This window comes from Parus major, chromosome 5 (assembly GCF_001522545.3).
Source record: "Parus major isolate Abel chromosome 5, Parus_major1.1, whole genome shotgun sequence".
NCBI lineage: Eukaryota > Metazoa > Chordata > Aves > Passeriformes > Paridae > Parus > Parus major.
Window position 1 is genome coordinate 207,238 of NC_031774.1, and position 25,435 is coordinate 232,672.

The 25,435-nt window shown below is 37.2% G+C and overlaps 1 protein-coding gene across 1 annotated transcript in view; it reads right to left on the reverse strand.

Moving 5' to 3' along the window:
- SPON1 (spondin 1) overlaps nucleotides 1-25,435 on the reverse strand; it is a 187,073-nt gene that overhangs the window by 32,526 nt on the left and 129,112 nt on the right. The window contains exon 7 of the mRNA XM_015632131.3: nucleotides 152-216. Within this exon, the coding sequence (XP_015487617.1) occupies nucleotides 152-216 (65 nt within the window). The remainder of the gene's footprint in view (nucleotides 1-151; nucleotides 217-25,435) is intronic.

Here is a 25,435-nt window from a genome sequence, read left to right on the forward strand (position 1 = left end):
AAGAAAAAGAAAAAGAAAAAAGAAAAAGAAGAAAAAGAAGAAGGAAATCAAAAAGTTTAAAAACTCATCAAACTCATCTACCAACAAATTTTTAGGTTGTTTCTTTACTCAACACAAAGCTCTTGAGACAGACAATTCCCTACTTACTTACACATTCAGAGGTTGCCAGGCTGGCCACTGTGCCTTGGCCTTGATCACTGTCAGGACCTCATCGCTCTGTGGAGAGAGACAAAGAACATTTTTACAATGAGAGCAATATGTTTTACAGCAGAAAAACAGCACAAAGCACCAGATCAGACTGGTTGTAGGAGCTTTAAACAGCAGCAGCAGTTTGCAGATGGTGGTTTGGCATCAGGAGCTGAGGGAAAGCTTCCACCAGGAATTCACCAGCTGGATACCAAACAAGGACAGAAAAATCGCTCTTAATACAGATAAAAGACAGATAAAAACTAGAGGCTGCTGCTGTGGGCAACCCAGCACACCCTGTGATGTGTTATTTATGTGTTATTTATTATCTTTATGTCTGGAAGGATGTAAAGGCTCTGTGGTGGATGCACTGAGCTGGTTCCAGGTTCTCTTTGCTCTCCATTGACGCCTGTGGAAATCCCAGGGTGAAATGTAGCAGCCATCTGTGGCAAGCCCACAAAGCAGAAAAGATCATTTCCTAAAGCCTGCTGTAATCCTTGCCTTGGCACTTTTAAACTTGATATTGCTACAATAAACTGGGGACAAAGACAGGAGAACCTTAACAAGGCTCTGATGCCCACAAGACATGGATCACACTTCTCCAGAAGCGTGTTCCCCATCTCCCTTAGGAATCCACACCAGGAATTCTCCCTGAGGGACACAAAGTTCACAACTCACTACCGTGATTTCTACTGTCTTTTAAAAATATTTCCCAATTAGAGCAGGAAACCCCCTTCATCTGTTCCCAGTAATTGGCACTTCCAGCAGAGCTGACCTTTCAGCTCAGTGATAACAGAGCCATTTCTTGCTTGGTACCAATATTTCTGACACCCCTGCTCCATACACACCCAGCTCAAGGAAAACAGCTTTCACTGCTTGTTTCCACCACCCTCAATATCCTCTGAACCCCTATTTTTACCAAAGCAAGAGCATTAAGAGCTGATGTGCCCTCTCTGCTGACACAGGAGGCTTTCAGCCTCAGGAATACAAATGTGACATCACCTCCCCCTTAGCCTGGGTGGATGGAAAAGCCACTTTTTTTGGAAATCACTTTTATTGGAAAATCTGTATTGGAAAATCTCTTGTTTGGAAATCCATATTTGTATACAGATGTCTGGAAAAATCCCATAGTACATGAAGTGTGCTGAGCCAAAAGAGCTGAAAATCCAACCCTACAAAGGCCAGTGAGTATAAAGATGTTTTCCCAGGCTCCCACACTACTGATAGGGGTAGAAAAAAGAGAATTTTGTGATGGCAGGAGCAGAGCTATGGCAGCAGGACAGGCACACCCTGGGTGAGCCCAACACCCTCTCCTGGTCCATGCAGGAGGGATTCACCAGGTTCATCTAGGGCAGCCCTCTTCTCACCTCCACACTTTCAAAAGAGAGACATCTTTGCACTCAAAGTGGTTTAAAAAGAAAATTATTAATAATATTAATAATATTAATATTATTAATAATATTAAGAATATTAAGAATATTAAGAATATTAAGAATATTAAGAATATTAATAACATTAAGAATATTAAGAATATTAAGAATATTAAGAATATTATGAATATTAAGAAACATGATTAAATGAAGGAAGTTAAAGGTTTGAAGTTAAAGGACATTGTCTGTCCCTGACAATGAAATTTCCCTTAATTTTTAATTTTCCTTGTTTCAATATCCTAAAACTTCCCATCTTCATTTACTTGCCTCAGGAAGAGATTTGGATTCAGAGTTATTCACTGTGCATTTTACATCCCAACAAAAGTCTGCCATGAGCACAGATGGTCACATTTATTAAATAAATGTGCATATCTAATAGCAGGCAGTAATGATGTCACTAGTATCGAACCCAGACATGTCTGAAAGCATTTCAACACGTGTTAATCAAATTAAAAATTAACACCAAGAGTGGATGAGCAGGGACTACCAGCTCAGTAGTTAATGCAGAGGGGAGTAAGGAACAGTGCATGGTGCATTTAGATATCCCTGAAATTTTAAGGGAGGTGGAAATTCAGATTCAAGCACTGAATTCATGGAAACCTTCTGAATCAAAATTTTAAAAAAGAATTGAAAAAAAAATTAAAATTGAAAAAAAAAAATAATTAAAAATTACAGAATGTGGTGTGCTGTTGAGCCTGGAGTGAAAATACACATTTTTCATACGTGGAGCTCCTTGACAATTACACAGGATTAAAAAACAACTTGATTTAAGTCATTACTGATATTCTAATTATTCAGGTGTCTCTGTCCTGCACATTCCCAGCGTTTCTGGTGAGTTCTGGCTTGGGGAGGGCAGCTCCACCTGCCCCAGGTGTGGCCACTGTCCTGCCCCTCTCCAGCCTCCTGCAGGGAGCTCCTCCAGAAAACAGTGACTCCACACTTCTGAGGATGAACATGATCAATTTAAATTAAAACTGATGTTCCCCAGGAATTCCCAGCCCTGGGAACGATCCCTGGATGGAGAGCAATCTATGGAAAAGGTGCTGGGCTTGGATTTGCTGGCCAATGTCTTCAGCTATAATTATTGGCAGATGGGAGAAGCTGAGAGGATTTGAAATGCCTGGAGAGAAACCCACAAATCAGGAACAAATAACAATTGATGTAACCCAAGTGCCTCGAATAAAACAACTGCACAGACTTCACAGTAGAGGCAAAAAACACCACTTCTATCTTAACACAATAAAAACATAATTTTATTAACATTTTCTTAGTGCTTGCTGTCCTACATTTGTACCCATTTTACTCTTTGAATCCCCAAAGTTTTGCTTTAATTAAAGTAATTTAAGTAAACAAAGTCTCGAATTCCCACCAAAATTTGGAAAAGAGAACTGGGATTTATTTTTTTTTTTTTTTTCACTGTGGCATGTTGCAAGTTGTCATCAATTTTGTATTTATCTTGGAAGAAATGACTCAAAGTAATGAAGCTCTTACATCTTGGCAAAGAAAATGTTTGCAAAATGATGGAGTGTCAAAATGTTACGCTGTCAGAAGTTAAAGGGAAGGGAACCAAAGCTCCTGCTTGGAGCTGGTGAAAATCCCTCAAGTGTGGTTAGACATAATCACAGACAAAACTTGGTTTTTCTCCCAAACCTGCTGCTGCAATTTCAGTTTTATGGATGATTGCAGGGTGTCTCCATCTGAAGGAGAATGGCTCTTCCTCTACACAACCTTGCTCAAGAAGTCCAGAGGAGCCAAAGTACTTTCCAGATTGACTTCAATCTGATTTGATTTAAAACACACAGAAAATTGCAAACAACTCTCCTTTTCTCCACAGCTCATCAGCTTTCCCCTGTGAAACCTCTGATCCCCAAAAATTCCTGATGGCTTGATTTTAAAGGGTTGATAATGTCATTCAGACACTGACAGCCTTACTGTCCCTCTGAAGTTGGTAAAAATTAATCCTTTGCTTTACATCCATTTGTTCCCCCAATGTACAAATGAATGCTCATGCAGAATAAAGTAATTAAATGGCAGCACACAGAACCCTGTGGTACAAAACCTCTGCAAAGTTAAAACCTTTTACTGTGCACCTACAAAAGATTAAAAGCCTTCCCTCGCTTCAAGAACAGAAAGTGGGACATGGCTCAAAAAGGCAGCATTAAAGACAGAACTTGATTTGAAACCTTTCTCAACCAAGAGGACTTAAAACAACATGTTTGAAGGGTCAAATCCATTAAAAGAAAGTAATGAAAGCTTTCAGCAGAAGTTTTAAGTGTGATCTGAATACCTTCTGAATGAAAGAGAGATGAGTACGATCTAGAAATCCCTGGAAGTTATTCCTTGTGCTCCTGCTACTTTTTGGTAACCAACATGATCAGAATCTATTCCATACTCTTTCCAAGCTTTTTTTCATAAGTTTTATTACTATTTTTATTTTTAGGTCTGCCAAATGACATTTATAAGTGTGCAGATCACTTAGCACTGCAATAATATGATTTGGTTCAGCTAAACAAACTAATGTGTTATCTGACATCAAAATGAGAACCAGAGCCAATGAAATGTGGGAATGAAAAACACCTGGGCTGGGCCAGAGCTCAATTTCACTCATTTCATACTGCTGCTGCTTGGCATTCATCCCATTGTTATAGAATAAAAACCATTTAATTCCTTCCACAGCACCCCTCACTCTATCTGAACGCCTTTCCACAGTGGATTCATTTTCACAAGGCTCTCAAAAAAGTAGAAAAAGCAACATTATCTCCAGTTCCCAGATGATGAATTGGATGTCTTCTGGAAACAAACCTACATATCTGAGCTCTGAGATAGCATCTTCCCCTGCAGGATCATCCTTCCCCTCAAAAAATAATTTGTTGTTAAAGGAGAAAGAGATAAAATGAGCATGAAAAAGTGCATTGCACAGTTCTGTGGGGAACCAAGTGCTGTAAAAATTAGAATGATGTAGTGCTTTGGAGGGATTTTTGGGTGCTCTTAAAAATCTGATCAGTCTTCTAGGATTGCTATAAATTGTCCTTATTCCAGCTCCACTGTGTGCTCACACACAGAAATCACAAAGAAACAAAAAAATAATCTTGCCTTTAAAGTATTATCTAATACAAAATATCTGGATAATTAATGCTCAACAAATTACAGACTCCCATTACTCAAAGCATGGCACGTTTCCTCCTGCTGGTAAAAATCTGTAGAAACCTTTCCTACCTCATTTTTGCAGCTGTATTTGAATGAAAAGGGATGCTGGTGTAGGCTCATCTCTGACATTTGTGAAAACTTTGAAAGAAAAGGGAAGTAGGTGTTTTTTTGTGTGGTAACAAAATATTCCTGGGATAAAAGCAGTGCTGAGATTCAGTTCACAGGCAGAGATGTTTCTAGGATGGTGTGTAAAACTACTGGATTTTTTCCCAGTTCTTAAAAAAAAAGAGCATTTTTGAAAAGGTGTAGCTTGTAATCACAAATTGCTTCATTTGAGAGGGAAAAACACCCAGAATCAAAATTATTTTTATCATTTGATAACAACTAAATTCTGTTTAAACCTATGACTGACTTAGATTCAGGAAGATTACACTTAGAGCCAGGAGCACAGGTTTGGAATTATCATAAACAACAGCAAAAATGCATTTCTGCCAGTGGAATTATACCAGGATTGTGTTTCCCATTTTACTTTGACTTCTCTGTGTTTATGACAGCAATTTTGTGGCAGCACAGAAAACCACACATATTATAAGATATCTAAACATGCCTGAATGAATTCATTTTTTTGATCATGGAACCTACAAATTCAATATTTCCCTGTATAAATAGCAGTTTCTTTAATTAAAAAGTCTTGTTTGTTTTCTTTGAAAAATAGGTAATGTCATTTCAGGCAATAGAAAATCTGAGTTTTTCAGCTCACTAATTATGAAAGTCTGGGGGAATTTCTAGGCTTTTCATAATAACCAGCCAACTGCTAATAACACAATTTTGGGTTTGAGATGGATAAGGAAATACTGCTGGGGTGAAACTGAATAAAAACAGAAGGAAAGCCAAGCATTTAAATCCATTTCTGAGCAGTTACTGCCTGAAAACATCCCTGCTTCTGGAGAGCAAATAACCCATTGCTCAGACAGCCCCAGCTGAGCTCCTGGGCTGTGCAGGAAAGATATTTGGAAGTTTTGTGCTCACTTTTACAAAGAAAAACCTCTCTGTCAGGTAATTGGGGTGAGAATTTTCCCCAAGTGTGGGTGTTGTCCATATCTCCCAGAAAATATGGAAATGAGTGTTAAAGCCTCACCATTTGGAGACAGCGACTGCACAGATGTCAGCTGACTTTGTGTGTTTTGAAATAAGATTTCCAAGGCTATTACAGGAATTAGAACTCCTGACTTTTTAAGGAATATCTGGGATGGGATGCAAAAAGAAGCGTGTTCATTGTTAATCCGAGTTTATATCCCAAAAGCACCGACTCTCTTTGCATTAACAACCTCCTGCCTTACCTGTCCTTCCTTTGGCTGGGGTGGGGGTTTCAGGAGGTGAATGTGGGCTGAAATTGATAACAGAGCTGTTGCTAGGGGCAACCCCAACCTCAGATGCGCTGGTTCATCCCCGCCAAGGCGCGGTTACATAACCTGGGGGATCCCAATAAAGCGATAACTCATGTTCTGCACAGCACAAAGCTCAGCAGCGCGTGCTAATGAACTCTAGGTGTGCTCTGAGGATCTCAGCTCTCATTTTCTCTGCCTGAGCAGAGTCCTTGGGGAAGATTCTCCCTCGGGAACCCAGCTCATGTTGATTTTCTACCGGACGTTTTGCTTCGTTCTACATCGAACGCTCCTCTGTCTCTAGGACCAGCAGGAACATCCTGGGATCCTAAACTACCCCACCAAACCCAAGGGAAAATCCTTTTACTGCAGTTCACAGTGGCTGTTTTTTAAAGCAGGGGATCAAACTGGATTTTGAAGCTGACCCTAAGTGGTGCAGCTCCCACCCTCTGCTGGATGGGTTTATCCAACACTCACCCTTTTGACCTCCTCCTGTCTCAACATCCCCAGTCCCATCCATCCTTTAGGCTAACCTAGCCTTTAAACCTAACTGCTATAAAGCTACTGCTATTTTAAACTCTCCAAAGATTGGGCACCAGAAAAGAAACAGGGGGGGAAAGCCCTAGATAACAATCCAACACAATAAAGAAGCTGCAAGTGGCAAGACAAAACCTGCATTCACTGGAGATAATGATAAAACTGGTTTAAATCACTCTTCAGACTCATATTCAGGTAAATACAGCATTTTTTTTTGCTCAGGCTCCTTGACATAGTTTCAAGAGTCAGGGGTGAAAGCACTGGGACAGGCTCTTGGGCATGCTGGGAATAAGTGAAATTCAACTGCTTCAATCAGCAGGAAAGCTCAGGAGGAGGCTGGGTCTGCTCTGAGAAGCAGCCCAGGGAACAGGGGCACAGAACAATTCTGTCATCTGCTGAGTGCTGGCAGTGACACTCCAGGTGTCACAATTATTCCTCCTCATGCTTTGCTCACACATTAGCTAAATGTAGGAGCTTCAGCAGAGGAGAAATAATTATTTGGATAATAGCAAGGGGTTTTAAATAGCTCCAGCAAATTAGCTCAGGAGGTGGGGTGAGCTTTCCTGACCCTTGATAGCACTTTGATAAATCAATGCAAGGGTTTTATTCCATTCAGGATGTATAAATCAAATTTTCTAAGTTTAGAAAAATTAAAAAGAAAGAATTGCTTTAGGTGTACAGAGGCAACCACAACAGCTTCATTTCCTTTCATTAAAAAGTCTCTAAGCCACTCTTCACCACTTCTTCCAAAAAAAAAAAGAAACCCCAAACCAAAACTCACCAAAAAAACCAAAAATAAATATGGCTTTTTTGCAAATTAAAGTGTGGGGGTGAGATGAAGGTTATTTAACTACCAGTACTTGAGCTTAAGGAGCTCCAAGTACGTTTACATCAGTAAATATGGCTACACTTTACATGTGCCACTCAGTAGAATTAATATTAAAAGAGGAATTGCACAATGCAGCATTGTATTAATAATAAAAATTATTATTAGAAAATAATAGTAAATAATAGTAATTAATAGTAAATCATAGTAAATAAAAGTAAATCATAGTAAATCATAGTAAATCATAGTAAATAATAGTAAATACTGTAGGAGATGCTAGCAGAGTGACATCTGCACTCGATATAATGAACATGTTAGGGAAGAACTATTAATTCCATTGTAGAAAGTACTGCTTGGCTCTCTATTTGCTGATTTAGAAATGCAAAATCAGGAGAGGAAACTGAGAGTTTAACCCTGGAGCCACGAGGCTGCAGTAGCCAGACAGAAATGGTTGATGTGGTCTCTGTAACAAGCCAGACATGAAGAAGGGAATTTCTCTTAAGGAACATCTCTGAAGTGCTCTGGAAAAGCCCAAGGACACCAAATTGAGTGGAGCACTCATGTATTTTATTTTCAGAATATTTCTAAGTTAAAGGCCACAAACAGAGGCTTGCACTCTAAAAGCACAAACACAGGAATTTTCCATATTGCCCCGTGCTCACAGTGCTGACTCTAAACATAGGGAATTAGTGAGAAACAAGCTCTGCAGTGAGGTCAGGATAAATATTTCAGTTTTAGCTGTGAGATAACCACAGGCTGGCAGCACTAAGGCTGTTACCTGAGTGCACTGCTAAAATCTCTTGTTCTGAGGTTCAGCCTTTGTTCCTTCTCGTGGTTGGTTTGAAATCATGTGTACACTGTTTATGTGCTTATCTCTGAAGCTGGTGATCTGAAATTAGGTTTAAATTAGGTTTAAATGTTAGCCATGTTATCATGAAACGACACAATTCATTCTTACGCCATGAAACAGGCATTTCAAATATTCCATGGCACTTTTAGTCCCAACAAAGTCACAGTAATTGCATGTTTAATAAACCTTGCTGGTTCTCATTCCCATAGTAAAGGACATATTTCTGCTGTGATCATTTCATTTGTATTCCTTTAGGTCTCTAATAATAAACTCTTCTCTAGTAACTCTGTGATCAGGATTGGCCAGTGTTAGAATTGTGCTCAGTTCTCTTAAATCAGGGGCACTGTGTACAGGCATTTATTTTCCTTCATCTTTTACTTCCTCTCCCTCAAATCCTCTCTCACACCAGGCTCCTGCTGAGGGATTTCCAGAAGAACACTGAGCACCACCATCATTCACCAGTTTATTTGTGGCCAAATATAAATATAAATGTGGCCAAAAACACAGGCCAGGCTGGTCCCCACTGAATCCCTAACTTCATTAAAATCCTTTTCTATCCCTTAAAATAAAATTAGGTTGTTTTATTTTTTATTAATCCCTAAAGAGATTAGAACAGCCACTTTATTGAAGGGCAAATTTCCAAAGGTGTTAATGGTTGGAGCAGCAAAGCCTGGTAAATGTCTTATTACCAAGCTTGGACTCTATTCACTGGAGTGACTTTAAGAACCCATCACCCTGTGGCTAATCAGAATGAATGTTTCCAGCACTCGTGTTTCTAATGGAAAAGCACCCAAAATTCCCAGGGTTTTCCCTTCTCCTGGCACTGAAATTGCACACTGAAATAAAGGGATGGAAACGTTGGCTCGCAGCAGAATTGCTGAGTTGTTGCCCCACAGCAAAAGGTGGGAGTCTATTAAATGTGCAATTACTGCTTCACTCTCTCAAGTCTTCTGAGCTAATTAATAGCACTTTGTGTTTTCATGGCACCTGACCTCAAAGAATATTAAAATGCTTTTAAAAGACGAAGTTCAGGAGCTCTCCTGCTGGCACCATCCTGGGCAGGAGCTACAGAAAAGCTGGCAGAACAAATACACCCCTTGCAGCTCAGAAAGGGGTTTTTTCCAGGCACCCTGACAAATGTCTGTCTGTCTGTCTGTCTGTCTGAAGGCTCCAGTGATGACACTGCAGAACTTGTTAAAATGAGCCTGAAAATGTCTCTGTCCCTGCTCTGATGTAAAAACCCTGAGAAGTGACACCAGGGAAAGGTGGGAACACCAAACTTTCTCTCCTCCACTGCGTGATTTGTTGCTCCACTTTCTGCAAGCCAAAGCAGCTCCATGCAAACGTGGCACCACCCACAATCAGTTTGAATTTGTGGGTAAAACACTGATTAATCCAGCAAGCACAATTAAGTTGTCTGAGGAACAATTAACTACATTAATTTTCTGTAAACTAGCCAACAAATAAGGATAATTTATGGTTCCAACCATGCTTTTCTCAACACCAAAATCCATTTAAAAACAACCTAAAAGGCACACTGCAAAAAGGCCCTGAGCAGGCACAGCTTTGAAAAGAAAATGCATCTCCTTTGATATAGACCTGGCTTACAAAGGAGGATACTTGTCTAAGGGAGGGACAAAAAAACTTTAAACAATTCCTTTTCCCCGAGTACCATCCAAAAACTGGACACCTGCTATCTCTCATCCTCTCCTTGATTCATTGTGTTATAATCTATGCTTGAAAAAAGATAAAAAATAAATTAACAAAATCAACCTTCAAAAAAAAATTCTTTCCAACCATTAATTCACCCTCATCCATCTCTACCCTAAAGACAAATGACCTTTTGCCTCTCCATTCGGTCTTGACAGTCATAACATCAAAACAAAGTTTTCTGCACACCAATAGACCTCCTTTGCTGTTCTAAAATCCAAACAGAGCACATAACATTTCACATGAACTCTGCAAAAGAAATAAAAGGGAAGACAGACCATAATCTAGGAAGAAATCCTAAAATCATTATGAAAAATAAACTGGAAGAGTGTCCATTAAGATCTGCTGTGATGGTCAGGAAAATCCAGAAAATATCTTCAGTCTGGGAGCTCAGATCCAGAATTCTCTGCTGATGAGCAGTTCCTGCTGTCTCACGTGGTTTTCTCCCCCACCACCCAGCTGATTACTTAATTAAACACACTCAGTGTTCAAACTTTAGAATTACCTGAAATTTTAAGCATTATCTCTTCCTGTAGACTTCCCTCCCATCAGAAAAACGCTTGTGAAAACTCTGGGAGCAAAACCCCCTTCTACTGAGCCAAGGTTTAATGCTCTGAACCAGCCAGCTTCAGTTTCTCCAAAATGTTCTGCTCGTTTTAGAAATGAAAACAAATCTCCTTCTCACTCAAAGAACTGAAAAGATCCCAATTGCTCACAGACTTGCACCTTATCAATTATTCATTTTCTGAGTCAGAATTGCTCAGAGTACAACAGGCAAGAGCGTTTGAAAGGCCAGATATTGTTCATGAATAATGTTAGTTTAGTTCTGAAATAACTGAATTATACAAAGTTACAACTCTTTTTGATGAAGGTACTACTTGATGTAAGCATGACCAGGTGAATCTGAATTTAACACTTTATAAGATTACATCAGAATTCTGAAGTAATTAGGATTTTTTTTATTTGCCACCTGTTTTACATGTAGTTCTTTTTACATTTTCCAAGGGAAGGGATCTTTAAACTTCTCTGAATGCTTCTCTCTTCCTGACCAGACCCAACTGTACCAAAAACTTCTCTTAATCACTGCTTCCTATGGCTCCACAAGAGCTCACAAAAAGCCTTCAACATTTACAGTTCCTTTTTCTGCTTTCAGGTCCCCATTTCTCCTGCTTTGTTCTGCACAACTCCTCTGCAATAAATGGCCCAGCATTATTGGTCCCATGTGGGTGTGTGCCTTTCTTTTTTGTGACCTAAAATCCAACCATCCTATTGACTGCAGCTGCTTTAAAATACACTTTGGTGTCAGCAGTGATTTACTTTTTAATTATATTATTTTATTTTAGCTGAGTGGTCCTATAGTTTTCTTAATAGCTGCTTTAAAGTGTTCAAAGAAATGAAACTTCAGCATCTGAGCAGGGAAAACAGGTTAATTCACAATCCCTTAACAAAAGAATTTCCTACAATAACATTCCTGGTGAAAATATCACCACACTTCCCAAATGTTTTACATTTCAGTGTGGTGATAAAGTGAAGTGTGTCCTAGCTGAGCATTCCTGGGAGATTCTTGCTAAAAAGACCCACAGGGATGGTACAAAGATAAGATTATTTTTGTCTCTCTTCCAAAAGCCTGAGAAACTTCTTTCCTGGTTTTCGATTTCAGCTGCAAAGACAAGTCCTGAATCAAATGCTCACCTAAATTAAAGGCTGGGATTGGATCTTAGGAGAAGGTCCTTTTTTTTGGCCTCTGATATATGTATGCAATTTGTCTGCAGGAGCACATTTCTGTCTGCATCTGGGGAAATATTGAGCACACAGGTAAGCTGGTATTCCTCCAGGGAGAGATTGTAATCAGTAAAAACAAAAATATCACAATCCACTGCAAAAATGCACTCTGGGCAATGGAAATGCAAGAATTGGTGAATGTGGAAGGTAAAGGTTTATCCATTTTCTGTTGAGCTGATTTTAGGAAATACTTCATGAAAAAAAATATCCTGGCAATGCAATGTGTTTTGTTTCTTTCACACTTACATGAAGCATCAGATATTAAAAAATATTGATGCAAATCTATTAAACATTTTCATGACATGGAAACTTTATGACAACAAAGGATAAAATTGTCCACCAGCTCCAGATCAGATCATTGCTCTCAGTTTCTATGCTGCTGGTATCGTTCATTTTTGCATCTTTTTTCTTTTTTAATTGAATATGCAGAATTGAAAAGCAGCCAAACAAAATCTGTGGTCACTGTTTCTTCTGATTCTGTGCATCTGCCAAAAAACCTCAGTGCAGAGCAAGGATAACTTCATAGTGGGCTGTAAATAATAATAATAATAATAATAATAATAATAATAATAATAATAATAATAATAATAATAATAATAATAATAATAATAATAATAATAATAATAAAAAGAAGAAGAAGAAGAAGAATAGCGATAATAATGATAATAATAATTATTATTATTACTACTACTATCATTATTAATATTACTATCATCATCATTATCATTATTATTCATAATAATAAAAATAAATAAGAATTAATAAGTAATAAATCATAAATAATAAATAATATATGATATATGATATATTATATTATATATAATATAATATAATATACTATAATATACTATACTATACTATAATATACTATAATATACTATACTATACTATACTATACTATACTATACTATACTATACTATAATATGATAATATAATATAATATGATATGATATGATATAATATAATATAATATAATATAATATAATATAATATGATATATGATATAATATGATATAATATAATATCATATTATATATTATATAATATGATATTATATAATATGATATTATATAATATATTATATAATATGATATAATATAATATGATATTATATAATATAATATAATATTATATAATATGATATAATATATATTATTGTTATATTATATTAAATTATAAATATATTATTATTATTACTCATTCTTACAGAATTCAAACTCTGCATGTTTTGGGTTTGCCTCTGNATAATAATAATAATAATAATAATAATAATAATAATAATAATAATAATAATAATAATAATAATAATAATAATAATAATAATAACTATTATTATTATTATCATTATCATTATTATTATTCATAATAATGAAAATGAATATTAATTAATAAGTAATAAATCATAAATAATATATGATGTATGATATATTATATTATATATAATATAATATAATATAATATACTATACTATAATATACTATAATATACTATAATATACTATAATATACTATACTATACTATACTATACTATACTATACTATGCTATACTATACTATAATATAATATAATATAATATAATATGATATATGATATAATATGATATAATATTATATTATATTATATAATATTATATAATATGATATGATATAATATGATATTATATAATATATGATATAATATTATATAATATCATATTATATTATATAATATTATATAATATTATATAATATAACATGATATAATATATATTATATTATTGTTATATTATATTAAATTATAAATATATTATTATTATTACTCATTCTTACAGAATTCAAACTCTGCATGTTTTGGGTTTGCCTCTGTTTGCTTACCTAGGCAAGGATGGGGAGAGATATTTAGGATATCCATAAATATTAGATATTTAGGAGCCCCATCATTCTGCAGCCCACAGAAGAATTTACAGATGCACAGTGCCAGCATTTCAGAATCTACACCACCCACATTCCACTTAATTCCATTATCTTAACAACAACATTCACCCTCATGCGTCACGGGAACCTCAAGGGCCTAGAAATGACTTATGAATTAATTATCTGAAGCATAATCATTAAAAAAATAAATTCCAAGCATCATGATTTCTCATTCTATTTCATTTATGTGCTGGGAGGGGAAAAAAAAAGGACATTCAGCAAATTTTCATGGCCATGTTCACAGATTTTTATGCCACTGAAGGTGAAAAAAGAGCTTTGTTTGTGTTGCAGTGAATAGAGAATTTCAGTCACGTGGATTTATGATGAATACCATAATGCAGGGTTGTTTTAAGAGAGACAAACACATCAACAAAATGGAATTTTCTGTCAGTAGTGACACAAAGCCAAAGGCAGAATCCACCTCTGTGTTTGGAAAGTTCCTGGAGCGTTTTGGGCTCCAAGCCTAACAAAATAAAATGTATTAAGCAGCTCAGAAGTGTTTGCAACTTTTGTGTTTTTAGATGGTCAGTCCCATCCACACCCTGGTCACCTGAGGTGTTCTGAGATCAAAGAACCATCTAGGTAAATGTATGAGATGGAAACAGATTTGTAGCAGGTTAAAGGAATTATGGCAGAAGATCACATCCTTTTCTCCCTTTTATTAGGCCATATCTGGATGCTCTGAGCAGCATTTCAAAATTCATATATATTAAAATAATATATTAATAATTCAAAAATAATTCATAATAATTTAAAAATTATTTCACCTTGATTCAGAGAGGAGAAGAAGAAAAAGGAAAGATTGAGGGAAGGATTGACTGACATCTGTCTCAGGAAGATTTAAAAAGCTTTTAAAAAGCAGGAAAATAGTGAATCCATTTGGTTCAAAGTGATACCTGGAAATATATTGCTAGGGATTTCTGTGAGTCAAAAAAAAGAAAGATTGGGAAAAGGCACAACAGTCTTCAGCCTCTCAACTGGAGAGCCAGCTGCAGTGGGACATTCTTCCATCTATCAGTCTGACTTCCAGATCTCACAGAAGACAAATAAAGTCTCAGAGGACACACCTAACAGGAATCACTGTTATATTCACTTAGAAATTTACATTTGCTTGTATTTTAGCATAAAAAGCCCCTGGATGCCCCTTTGCTCTCTGGAGAAGCAAGTGGCCCATCTTGTTTGTAGAAACTCCATTATTTATTGGGGTTTTTTTCAAAAATGTGGGCTTTTATTCCAGGCTGTGAAACTGAAAAGCCTGAGAAGGCATTTGGCCTTGGAAAACCTAGTTTTAAAATCAGCACAAGCTATTGCTGCTGTTATTAAGGAATGATTGAAGGAAGTCCAAGATTGTTACTAGCCTGCAATGCTGGAAGATGAGATTTTCCATTCTAGTGGGAGATGGCTTTTCTCAAAACAACTTCAGTGAAAGTAATCAATTGATTATTCATCTTTGGAGCACCATTTCTCCTGGAATACATCAGAACTTCAGGAGTCCTTGTTAAACAAAGTGCCTGAAATAATCCCCTACCAAATCCATCCCACTGATTTCCATCTGCAGGACCATCTCCCCTCAGCAATGGCCACTGATAAATTAAATTAATGGAATTTATTAACACCTTCTGCAGGCTTATCTTCTCATCCACACATTGCTTCAACCTCTGCCTCAAGGGTGAGCTGCATTTTATCTCCTGGAAGGAAAGGGCTTGTTCTCATCAATGTGTGCAGGATTCCAGAGAACTGAAACTCAGTCAGAGCTGATTTATCAAAGTGTTTGACATTTCCTGGCTGTTTTGTAAGCGAGGGCCCAAGCACAATAAAGAATATAATATTGTTATCTGGTAAGAACTTGTCATTTATTCATTATACTCACATATCTGTGAGGCAAAGTTCTTGTCATAAAGTTCTTGTTGTCTGGGGAATGGAGAAGTGACTCTTGAATTACAGCAGCTCTTGTGCAGAATAATGTGCAGCACAGCACCTCTAACACATTGCCTTAAAAAGAAAATAACCATCCTAACAGCTTGAGAGATGATTTTAGAAGAAGCAGATCTCTGTTTAATGAAATAACAGAGCAGTAGCCATTAATAGTATTTAAAAGTTAGTGCTGCTGTTATAATTCAGCTGTTTTATATATAAAACATAAAATAAACTTTTCAATAACACATTTAAACCTGCAGTTAAACTGCTGTAATTTCCAACATGCGTTCAGCCAATCTACTTTGTAGCATAAACACGTAATTTTATCAGGAATTATAGCGTATCTGAGGGCTTTTATTGAATTGTTTGTATAAATTGGGCTCTGTTTACACGCACATGATGCTATTTCAAACAATAATGAATAGAAAATGATTGGCTTCCTTTCCACTATACTTCACATAAGCACTGCATAAATGTCTTCATTCAAGTATTTGCCTTTCTTTATTTATTACAGCAAGTTTGGGTTTGTTTTTTTTGCAAGCTGAACTTTTATAAGAAATTCCTTTTTTTGCTATGGGAGAGCACATGAAAACTGGAAGGTGAGTCTTTGTATTGAGACAGAAGAAGGGTTAGGCATGATTTTTTTACATAAATAAAAAGGAGATTTACTCAATGAACACAATGAATCAGTGAACATGGAGATTCTCTACTCTAAAACACAAAGCTGCAGCTTGTGTGTGCAGATCTGCAGGTCCTGATCTGGCTTCTGCACACCCCAAACCCACAGATAACCCCTGGATGCAATAGAGGTGCAAAGATACATTCACAGGAGGCACAAGACTGATAACTGAGGCTTGGAAATGGGTTTTTATCGCTCCTGGGAGCATTTTCCTGGGCTGGCACCCCAAGACAGGGGGATGGCACCACTGATCCAGCTCCCTGATTGCCTTGACCCCTCCATGGTTGTGCTGTCATGGAGCTCAGGGCTCCCAAGTGACTGAGCCGTGACAGCACTGCAGGAAAAAGGAAGACAAAGAAAAAAACATCCACTAATTACACTAATTGAATAAATGAGATGCAAAAATTTCATAAAATGCACGTGCCAGGGCTCTGAGGCAGAGTAAGAACCGAAGTTTAAAGGGTGCAGATCTCTCTCTGCTGCTGAACAAAGACGACTGGAGCAGGGATTTCCAGGAGGAGTGGATCTGAGCAGGGAGGCTTGTATAAACATGGCACATGTAGTGCTTATCAAAACAATGTTGTTAGCTGGAATTAACCCCGACAAATTGCACTGCCTTCATCTGTGGAGCCTCATTGCAAGCAGTTCTGTCAGCAGTCCTTTCTGTTTGGAGTATGTGCTGCAGTGCAGAGTAAAATGAGACTTTCTGCTTTTTGTTTTAGATACTTCCAGTAGCATTAACAATGCTATCCCTGCTCCCTTGCCTCAGCTAATTAATACCCCAAAACATGATGAAAACACACCAGAGTGGATACATTAACAAGATGGTGTTTGGTGGGCCTGATGCAAGAACAAGAGAGCCTTTTGTTAATGAAATAGTCACATCCTAAGCACTAAAATCACTGCTTTATCCCATAATACTGCAGTGATTAACACTAATTAATTGTCACATGTGGTGTGACAATGAAAGAAATATGAGAAATCTCTCACATGAGAGAAAGAGCGACTTCATCTTCCTGTTTCAGCATTATTGTCTGGTTCTTGTGCAGGTTTACCTACCTCATTACACCCCATATATTTTTAACATCCTGTTGCTTTTTGACTTGATAGCTGCCTAGGGCATGGATTATCTCTGTCTTGCATGCCCATAAAAAACATAACACATCTATACCTAGAGGCCCTGGCCAGGTCTTTAAGGCACTGCTGCAACAGCAAAAATCAATAATACTCGGTACAGCAGAAATGAAAGAAGGTTTTTTCTATATGTGAAACCATTTAGGAATTAATGGCTTTGTAGGTATGGCAACAGAAGTTCCTTCCTAATTGCCTTGCTTTGTCCCTGTTGATGGTCCAAGAGGATTTAAGCTGAGGGGGCAGGTGATGTTTTCTTTCTGCAGGATAAATTAGTTTGTGCACATCTCTTTGCTGCCAGTTTGAAGCCAGTTTGGGGATCCGTGCACCAGGCTGTGACCACCAACGAGCAGGGGAGAGACACACAGGCCTCACCTCACAGAACCTGGCTTTGGGTCATCCTTAGGCCCTGACTAAGTCCCTGGTTAAATTCCTGTGGGTTTGGAGTCATCTCAGGCTGTTTCAAGCAGCGCAGGGTGTGCCCAAACCTCTTGCAGAGGAAACATCTCTCCGTGCCTTATTCCCCACATCCCTCAGTCACTGCTCAGCAGTTCCCTGTGTGGACAGAGAGATTTTTTTAGCCCATCAAAGCAGACCTTGTGCTGTAAAACTCCAGAACACTGGGCCTGGCAGAAAGAGCCAGCCACTTTCACAAGAAACACAAGATTTTGCCATTTTGGTTGTCTAAAGCCACGAGCACCCGCTGCTGTCAGGGGTGACAAATTCCCACCCCAGAATCATGAAGGCTGAGGCAGACAGGAACACAAGGAGAGGAGAGAGAAGAAGAACATGTTCTGATTCAGGCAGTGCCTTAAAGCTAAAGGAAATATGTTATTATTTATTATATATCCTTTTGCAGTGCAACCTGCTATTCCTTGTTGAGTGGGGTTCATAGCAGAGCAGGAAATTTGGAAAAATGTCCAAGACACTGGGTAAAGCAAGAGTTAATATCATTACAGCTGGATGACAATTTTCCAGTGAAACAATGCTAATTTGCTGAGACCAAAAGAGACTGTAGCAACACACATTTGTTTTGATGAACCCCTTCCAAACTTGGGCAGCTTTCTGCTGGAAATACACTCCCTTTCCCATCCAGCAAGCTGCTTGGGAGCCTGGGATCTCATTGAATTTGCTCATGGCTGCTACTTAAAGGCCTGACAAATCCAGGAGCACACTAACAGCGACTCAGCTCCTCACTCAAGGCTTTTAGGATTGTTTGGCTCCCTGCCCTGGAGTTGGAATGAGTTTGATTCCCTGGCTCTCTGCAGCTGCCCAGAACCGTGGGCTCCTTGCAACACTGGGAGCCTTGCCTGAATTTGAGGCTCTTCCATTCCCCTGGCCAATTTTTCTGGGAGTTGAAGACAGCCATTACTGTCTCACTTTTTTTATTTTTTTTGTGGAAAACAAAGACCCAAACAAAAAAGCCCCGACAAAAAAACAGCCCTGCAGAAGCTAAATGAATATTCCAGTTCACTGGAAATACAAATATTGTGCTGCTGGACACTGATGTAGCTGTCTTGGGCTGCCTGTTTATTTCAGGATGCTCTGAGTTGGAGGAGTATCTTCAAATGCTTCACACATTTTACAAAATCACGTAAAATCGAGTGCTTAGGAATGCCCCCTCTCAAAAAAACACTACCCTGCCTCTATATATCCATAGCCTATTACTGTTGATGAGGAGATTAAAATGCAAAAAGAAGCTCTTATTAAACAGAAAATGTATTTTGGATCCATCCCTTAAGCAAATTAGCACCCTAAACAGGATTTCTAAGTGCATTTTAAAGAGAAACAGCTGTTATTAAGCCACTAGATATTTTTGGCTTAAAATTGACTAAAAAGCAGGCAATAGTCTCATTTAAATAGCATGCAGAAGAGATGTGGGAGGCAGGATGATTATCCACATTATGCATGACTGAAAAGCAAGCTCCACTTCTGCCTCTTTGTGCATGTAAATAGTGAGGAGACACAAAATTACAGCCATGCACAAGGAGAAGGTGTGAGGGTGGTTTGGAAGCTCTGTGGGGTTTTTGAGGAGCTTGTGGCTCTGCCTTACAAAATGAGTGCCAAGCAAATCCCCAGCCAAATTTCACATGTCTTTATCCAAATGATGCCAAGCTCATTTCTGACTGGGGCTTTTGAATAACCTCTACTTGTAAAAAAAAAAATTGCTCTTGACTTCTGCTGATGAAAAATAGTACTTTCAGTTCTTAACCCCACAGAGCCAATTTCCTTGCCATGTTTGCGGTAATGGGGAGTTTATGTAAATAATGTTATTTGTATGGTCAGGTTATATGTATGCATATGGAAGTCTAGTTGAAAATCTGTCCCTCAGAGAATGAACTAGTTAAATAAAAAGATGTGTGAACTCTGAGGTTGGGAACACAGATTTCCTATGAGTAAAAATCTTAGCGCAAACAGAATTTCACAATTTTCATGTTGGAAAATCTTGTACTGCATCCCTCTGCCATGAACAAATAAAACTGTTTTACCCTGTTGGCCCAGACACCAGAATTTATCACATTTAAATGCAAAATTGCCCCAAAAGAAAAAATTCAGGTTGAATGTTGAATAGGAAATGAGTTACATTCATAGATCCTAACAAATGTGTGCATGCTCAACGATGCTTTGTTGACAGTTTTTAAATGTGCAGTTCCCTCATTTGACTCAAAAAACATTCTGCTCTCTGCAGAAAGGTAAAAAGCTTTCAACCCTTTTAGTCTGAGAAAAATAAAATAGCTGAACTCTTCAACTTGATACTTCTTTATTCTGACTTTTTAAAAAACCCACTGAAAATTCTTTTGTGTTTTTCCCACAGCTGGTCATTCCCAGAGTAACAGAACAGAACTTTCTCTGCTCTGTGACTGATGAGGCTCCTGAAAACAAACACTGAATATTGCTGTGCACTCTGCTCATGAGCACCCTTTCCCTGCTCAGCTCAGTGCCCCTACCACCCACGTGTGTCCCAATTTATCAGATCAATTTATCAATTTATCAGGCAGGGACGTGAGGATAAACAGCAGCTCACGGCCGGAGGTGTCCACAAATGAGATGTGTGTGTGCTCCAATTGGGCTGTCAATTAAAACATCTTGGATGCTTTCCCCTTGGCAAAGAGCTGTGCTCAGTAACATGTTTATAAACAGATTTACAAAGCTTTTCATATTCTGTTTTTTCCCAGATGATGCAGTGAAGATTAAAATGCATTAGCGACGAGCCGCACATACAAACGAAATAAACCTCCCAATTAAAAAAGAAAAAAAAAGAGGAAAACAAACATAATTAAAAAAAACAAAGGAGCAGAAAAAATAAACCATCAGCCATATGTTGAATTAGAAAATATCTGACTTGTTGGCAGCTGCTGTGACTTTGAATAATTCCTCTGACCGTAAGGAAGCTCAGGGATGTTGAGCCTTGGTAAATCTAAGAGTGGAAAACTGCAAACATCCCCCAAAGTCCTTTTTACCACATTTGTTCTTCTTTCTGTCTGGAATGTTCTTTGCACACTCAAAACTGTAACCAAACACTGAAAGAGAAGGACGGTTTTGAGGTTGATTTGAACAGTAATCAACCCAGATCAAGTTTTATAGGGATTTTTTTAAGGTTATTTTTAGTCATTGCTTCATTTAAGGGCATTTTCCTTCAGAATTGCCAGTGACCTTAGGGTTCAGTTATTGCTGGGTTTAAGTGCAGCAGTCACTTAACCGTAATGTTGATTTTTATAGTGCTTATTTTGTTGTTACATTATATTAGACTGCTCCATTACAATCCCTTATTGTTTGTTGCAGCATTCCAGGAACACCCCAATGAACTAAGGCTGCTTTCCAACAACTAAAATAACCAAAGGAAGACGCTTTGGACCACGGACTGAGACACCAGCCACAGACAGCACCCTGAAAAATATTTATAAATCCAAATAACGACAAAAAACTTCCAGCTGTTGCAGAAAACTCAGCGGTGTGAGAGGTTTCCCTGTTCCATCCTGTGGGTGGAATTCTATTATTTGCTAAAATCTAGGGTTTGTACAGTCCCTTAATCCCCCACATGGCTCTGCCCACTCTGAGGGTGCCAAAGCTCCTTTAGGAAACTCAGGAAATGACCGGGTTTGACAGATTTTGCCCGGAGTTATCGCCGATTTCTCAGCTCTTTGTCAGTAACAGCTTCCATTAGCTCAGAGACACTGGATATATGGATATATGGAATAATTGGGCCTTGGGGATTCTCATGGCCCTTTTTTTCTGCCAGTTGTACTTGAAAAATTGAGTGTATTCCATCTGCAGGGAGCAGACGGGTCCAGGATCATTTTTTGCCCGGTGTTCCTACACGGAGCTCCCGCGAGCCTCACCACAAAAAGAGGGTGAAAAACCTTTAATGGATGTGTCCTCATGTCTGGAAACATCTGGAAACATCTGGAATGCACACCCAAAAAAACCCCAACATTATCTTCTCACTTCTGGAAGTGCCCTCCCTGGTTTCTTGTATACGAGGCTTTTTGAAATAAAATTTACATTTCTTGTAAATGTAAATTGTTCTCGTGTAGGAGCAGCCCCTCTCTTCCTGGGAATTAAAAATGACCTTTATAAACTGCAATCATGTTTGTTTTGAGTGTCTTTCTTTGTGGAATGAGCAATAAAACAGAAAAACCTCTTTTTGAAGCTCTGGAGAGTGCGAGGTCAAAGTGAACAATTAAAAAACATAATTAAAAAAATATCTTCAACAAGGAAAAACCAAAGTTTTATACATCACCTGATGTATTTTCAGACTGTTTTTCTGTGGAAATGATCATATTTTTAATATAATTAATATTTTTAATATCACCTTTAGGCTTTGAGGTACAAAGAGCCTTAGACATGATGAAAAATAAGTCAGTCAAGACCAAAGCAAGGACATTTTAGTGAAGGAAGATGCAGCTGACAGTTAATTCTGCACCTGAGCTGTGGAGCTCACATCAGGACATTGCCTGGCTCAAACTCCAGCAGCATTCACAGAGGCATTTAGAAGCTTTTCTCCCACCACAACCACTCTCTAAAAGGTAAGAGTAAATCCTTTTCAAATCTTGTTTATTCTAATGGCATTACATGGCTGGGAAAAGGGATATTGGGGGCTTGGAAAGTGCAATCCTGACGGGCACAGGAGTGGCTGGCCCATCCCTGCTGTCACACCCCACTGATAGTAAAAGGTCTTAAAATCTTAGACCTTAAAATTTAAGACCTCAAGGTCTTAAAATTTGGGGACTTAGAAAGAAAGTTAGGTTTGGCAAGCCCAGGAAAAGGAGGCCCTGGGGAATGTTAAACCTTGTACTTGCTAAAGATGAGGTCAAACTGCACCTGTGTAATCAGTAGATGATCATGATACAATTGTTAGATGTGATTATTGTATATTAGATATAATTATTATTAGATATAATATTAGATATAATTATTGTATATTAGATATAATTATTATTAGATATAATATTAGATATAATTATTGTATATTAGATATAATTATTATTAGATATAATATTGGATATAATTATTGTATATTAGATATAATTATTATTAGATCTAATATTAGATGTAATTATTGTTTAAAGAACATGAGGAACAATGTTAGGGGTTTGAGGGGGATCATGAGAAATCCATGCTTGGATAAAATCAATGTATACAATAGAACAATGTAAGATTAATAATTAATATGTAAGTTGTATAATGATGGAGTATAAAGTATGTTCAGTTCAGAACCAAGCTGAGTCAGATTTGGGTTTGTGTGGCCCTGACACCCAGAACTCTTTAATAAAACACCTTCATATAATGATTCCATGATTCTGTGAGTTCCTGAATGCTGACAGCAGGAAGGACAGGGAGGGACAGCCCCTGGCTGGGGAGCACAGGCTGGAGAAATGGGCTCTGCAAAGCCCAAAAAATGGAAATACCAAGTCCTGTGCCCCAGGAGAAACAACCCCATGCTCCAGGCTGAGAGGCTGGAAAGGTCCTTCACCAAGATCCCAGGGGAACTGGGGGACACCAACTTCACCAGCAAGCAGAAACCTTGTGCCACAGGAGGAAATAATGGGAGGCATTGCTCAGAACTGCAGCACATCTCATGTACTCAACAGCTGAGTATAAACCAGTGCTGCTGAAAAACAAAGGACACTCAACGGCCTTAAATTCACACCTCAGCAGCACAATTAATTTTCTTGTCAAAGGCAGGAAAAGTGACATCAACGCAGCTGCAAAAAGGTTACAGACATAGCTGGTGTCTTATGCTCATAATTAAATATTTCATTTACAGTTGTTATCAAATGTTAACTGGAATATGTTTCTGTCAGCCTCCTCTAGGATTCCATTTAGCATGCAAAGCATTTCCATCAAAAAAAATCGATTTCCATTCTATTGGAGACAACATCTTGCCTGTCATGGCACTGAAAATAATTCTTCTGGTGCTTTTTAACTCCAGTTAAAATTCTAGTTTCTGAATTTTTAACTGTAGTGTTTCTGAATGCCTTATTCCCATACCACATGGATAGGCAGGATGGACAAAGATTACAGGTAGCCTGATACTATTATTATTATTATTATTATTATTATTATTATTATTATTATTATTATTATTATTATTATTATTGTTATTATTATTATTATCATCATTATCATTATCATCATTATTTTTATTTTTTGATATTAATATTAATATCATCATTATCATTATCATCATTATAATCATTATCAATATTACTATTACTATTATTACTATTATTACTATTATTACAATTATTACTATTATTACTAAAATGAATAATAATAGTAATAATAGTAATCATACTACTACTATTATTAGCTACAATAAATAATATATGATATTATTATAACTATAATAATAATAAAATATTATAATAATGAAATATATACATTTTGCATTTTACAATATATACATTTACATTTATATACAATAGTAATTTTAATAGTAATAATAATAATAGTAATAATAATAGCAATAGTAATAGTAATACCAATAATGCCAATAATACCAATAATAATAATAATACCATTTGGTGTGCAATTTGAGAATATTTTCAATATATTGAAGAGCTGTGAATGAGCTTTGTTAATTCTGGTCCTCAGACGACCCAAATATAAAATCCAGCTGGAAAAATTAATCAAGTGGAACTCCTTCTTTAATTATCTTTAATCAGAATTAACTGTTGCTCCAGCTACAGGCAGAGGTTTGCACAGAAAATTAATTTTTGTTTTTTTTAACAGCTTCAAATCTGCAATGTTTCTTAGTGGAATGAATTCCAGAAGATCCAAGAATGGCCATTGTCAGCTGGATTTTATCTGAATTTATTTACATTGAGAAAAAACTGAAAGATCAAATATTTCTAGCAAACTAAATTAAATTATATACAAATTTGTCACCTTGAGAATAAGACATAAATTGTAGGTACCCCAGGACAGCTGTTTCTGTTCACATAAAATTTAACAACAAAAGATTTTAAATGGCTTTGTTTTATAATCAGAGGTTTTGAGCTGTCATTTCAGTGCAGCTAATTATGAATTTTTAGTTCAATTTATTATATATTTGGTCTTTGTATAAAAGTTGTAAGAGTATTAATCACACCTAACAAATTACAGCTGCAATGGGCCAGAAAACTCATTGAAATGAAACTGGAATTGAATCTACCAGAGCTCAGGTCAATAAAACATTTGGAACTCTTCATTCTACCTCGATGTAATTTCTGTTATTACTCCCTATAAAACTCTGCTTGAACTTTAATGGGAACGAGTAACCAATACACATTTCTCAGAAAAGCCTCAGATTTCAAAATCCAAGAGCTTTAAAGTTCTCTGCTGATCCAGAGTAACATGAAAAAGAACTCCCAAACCAGAGCAGAGCTGCAACACCAGAGAAAAATGAATATAAATATA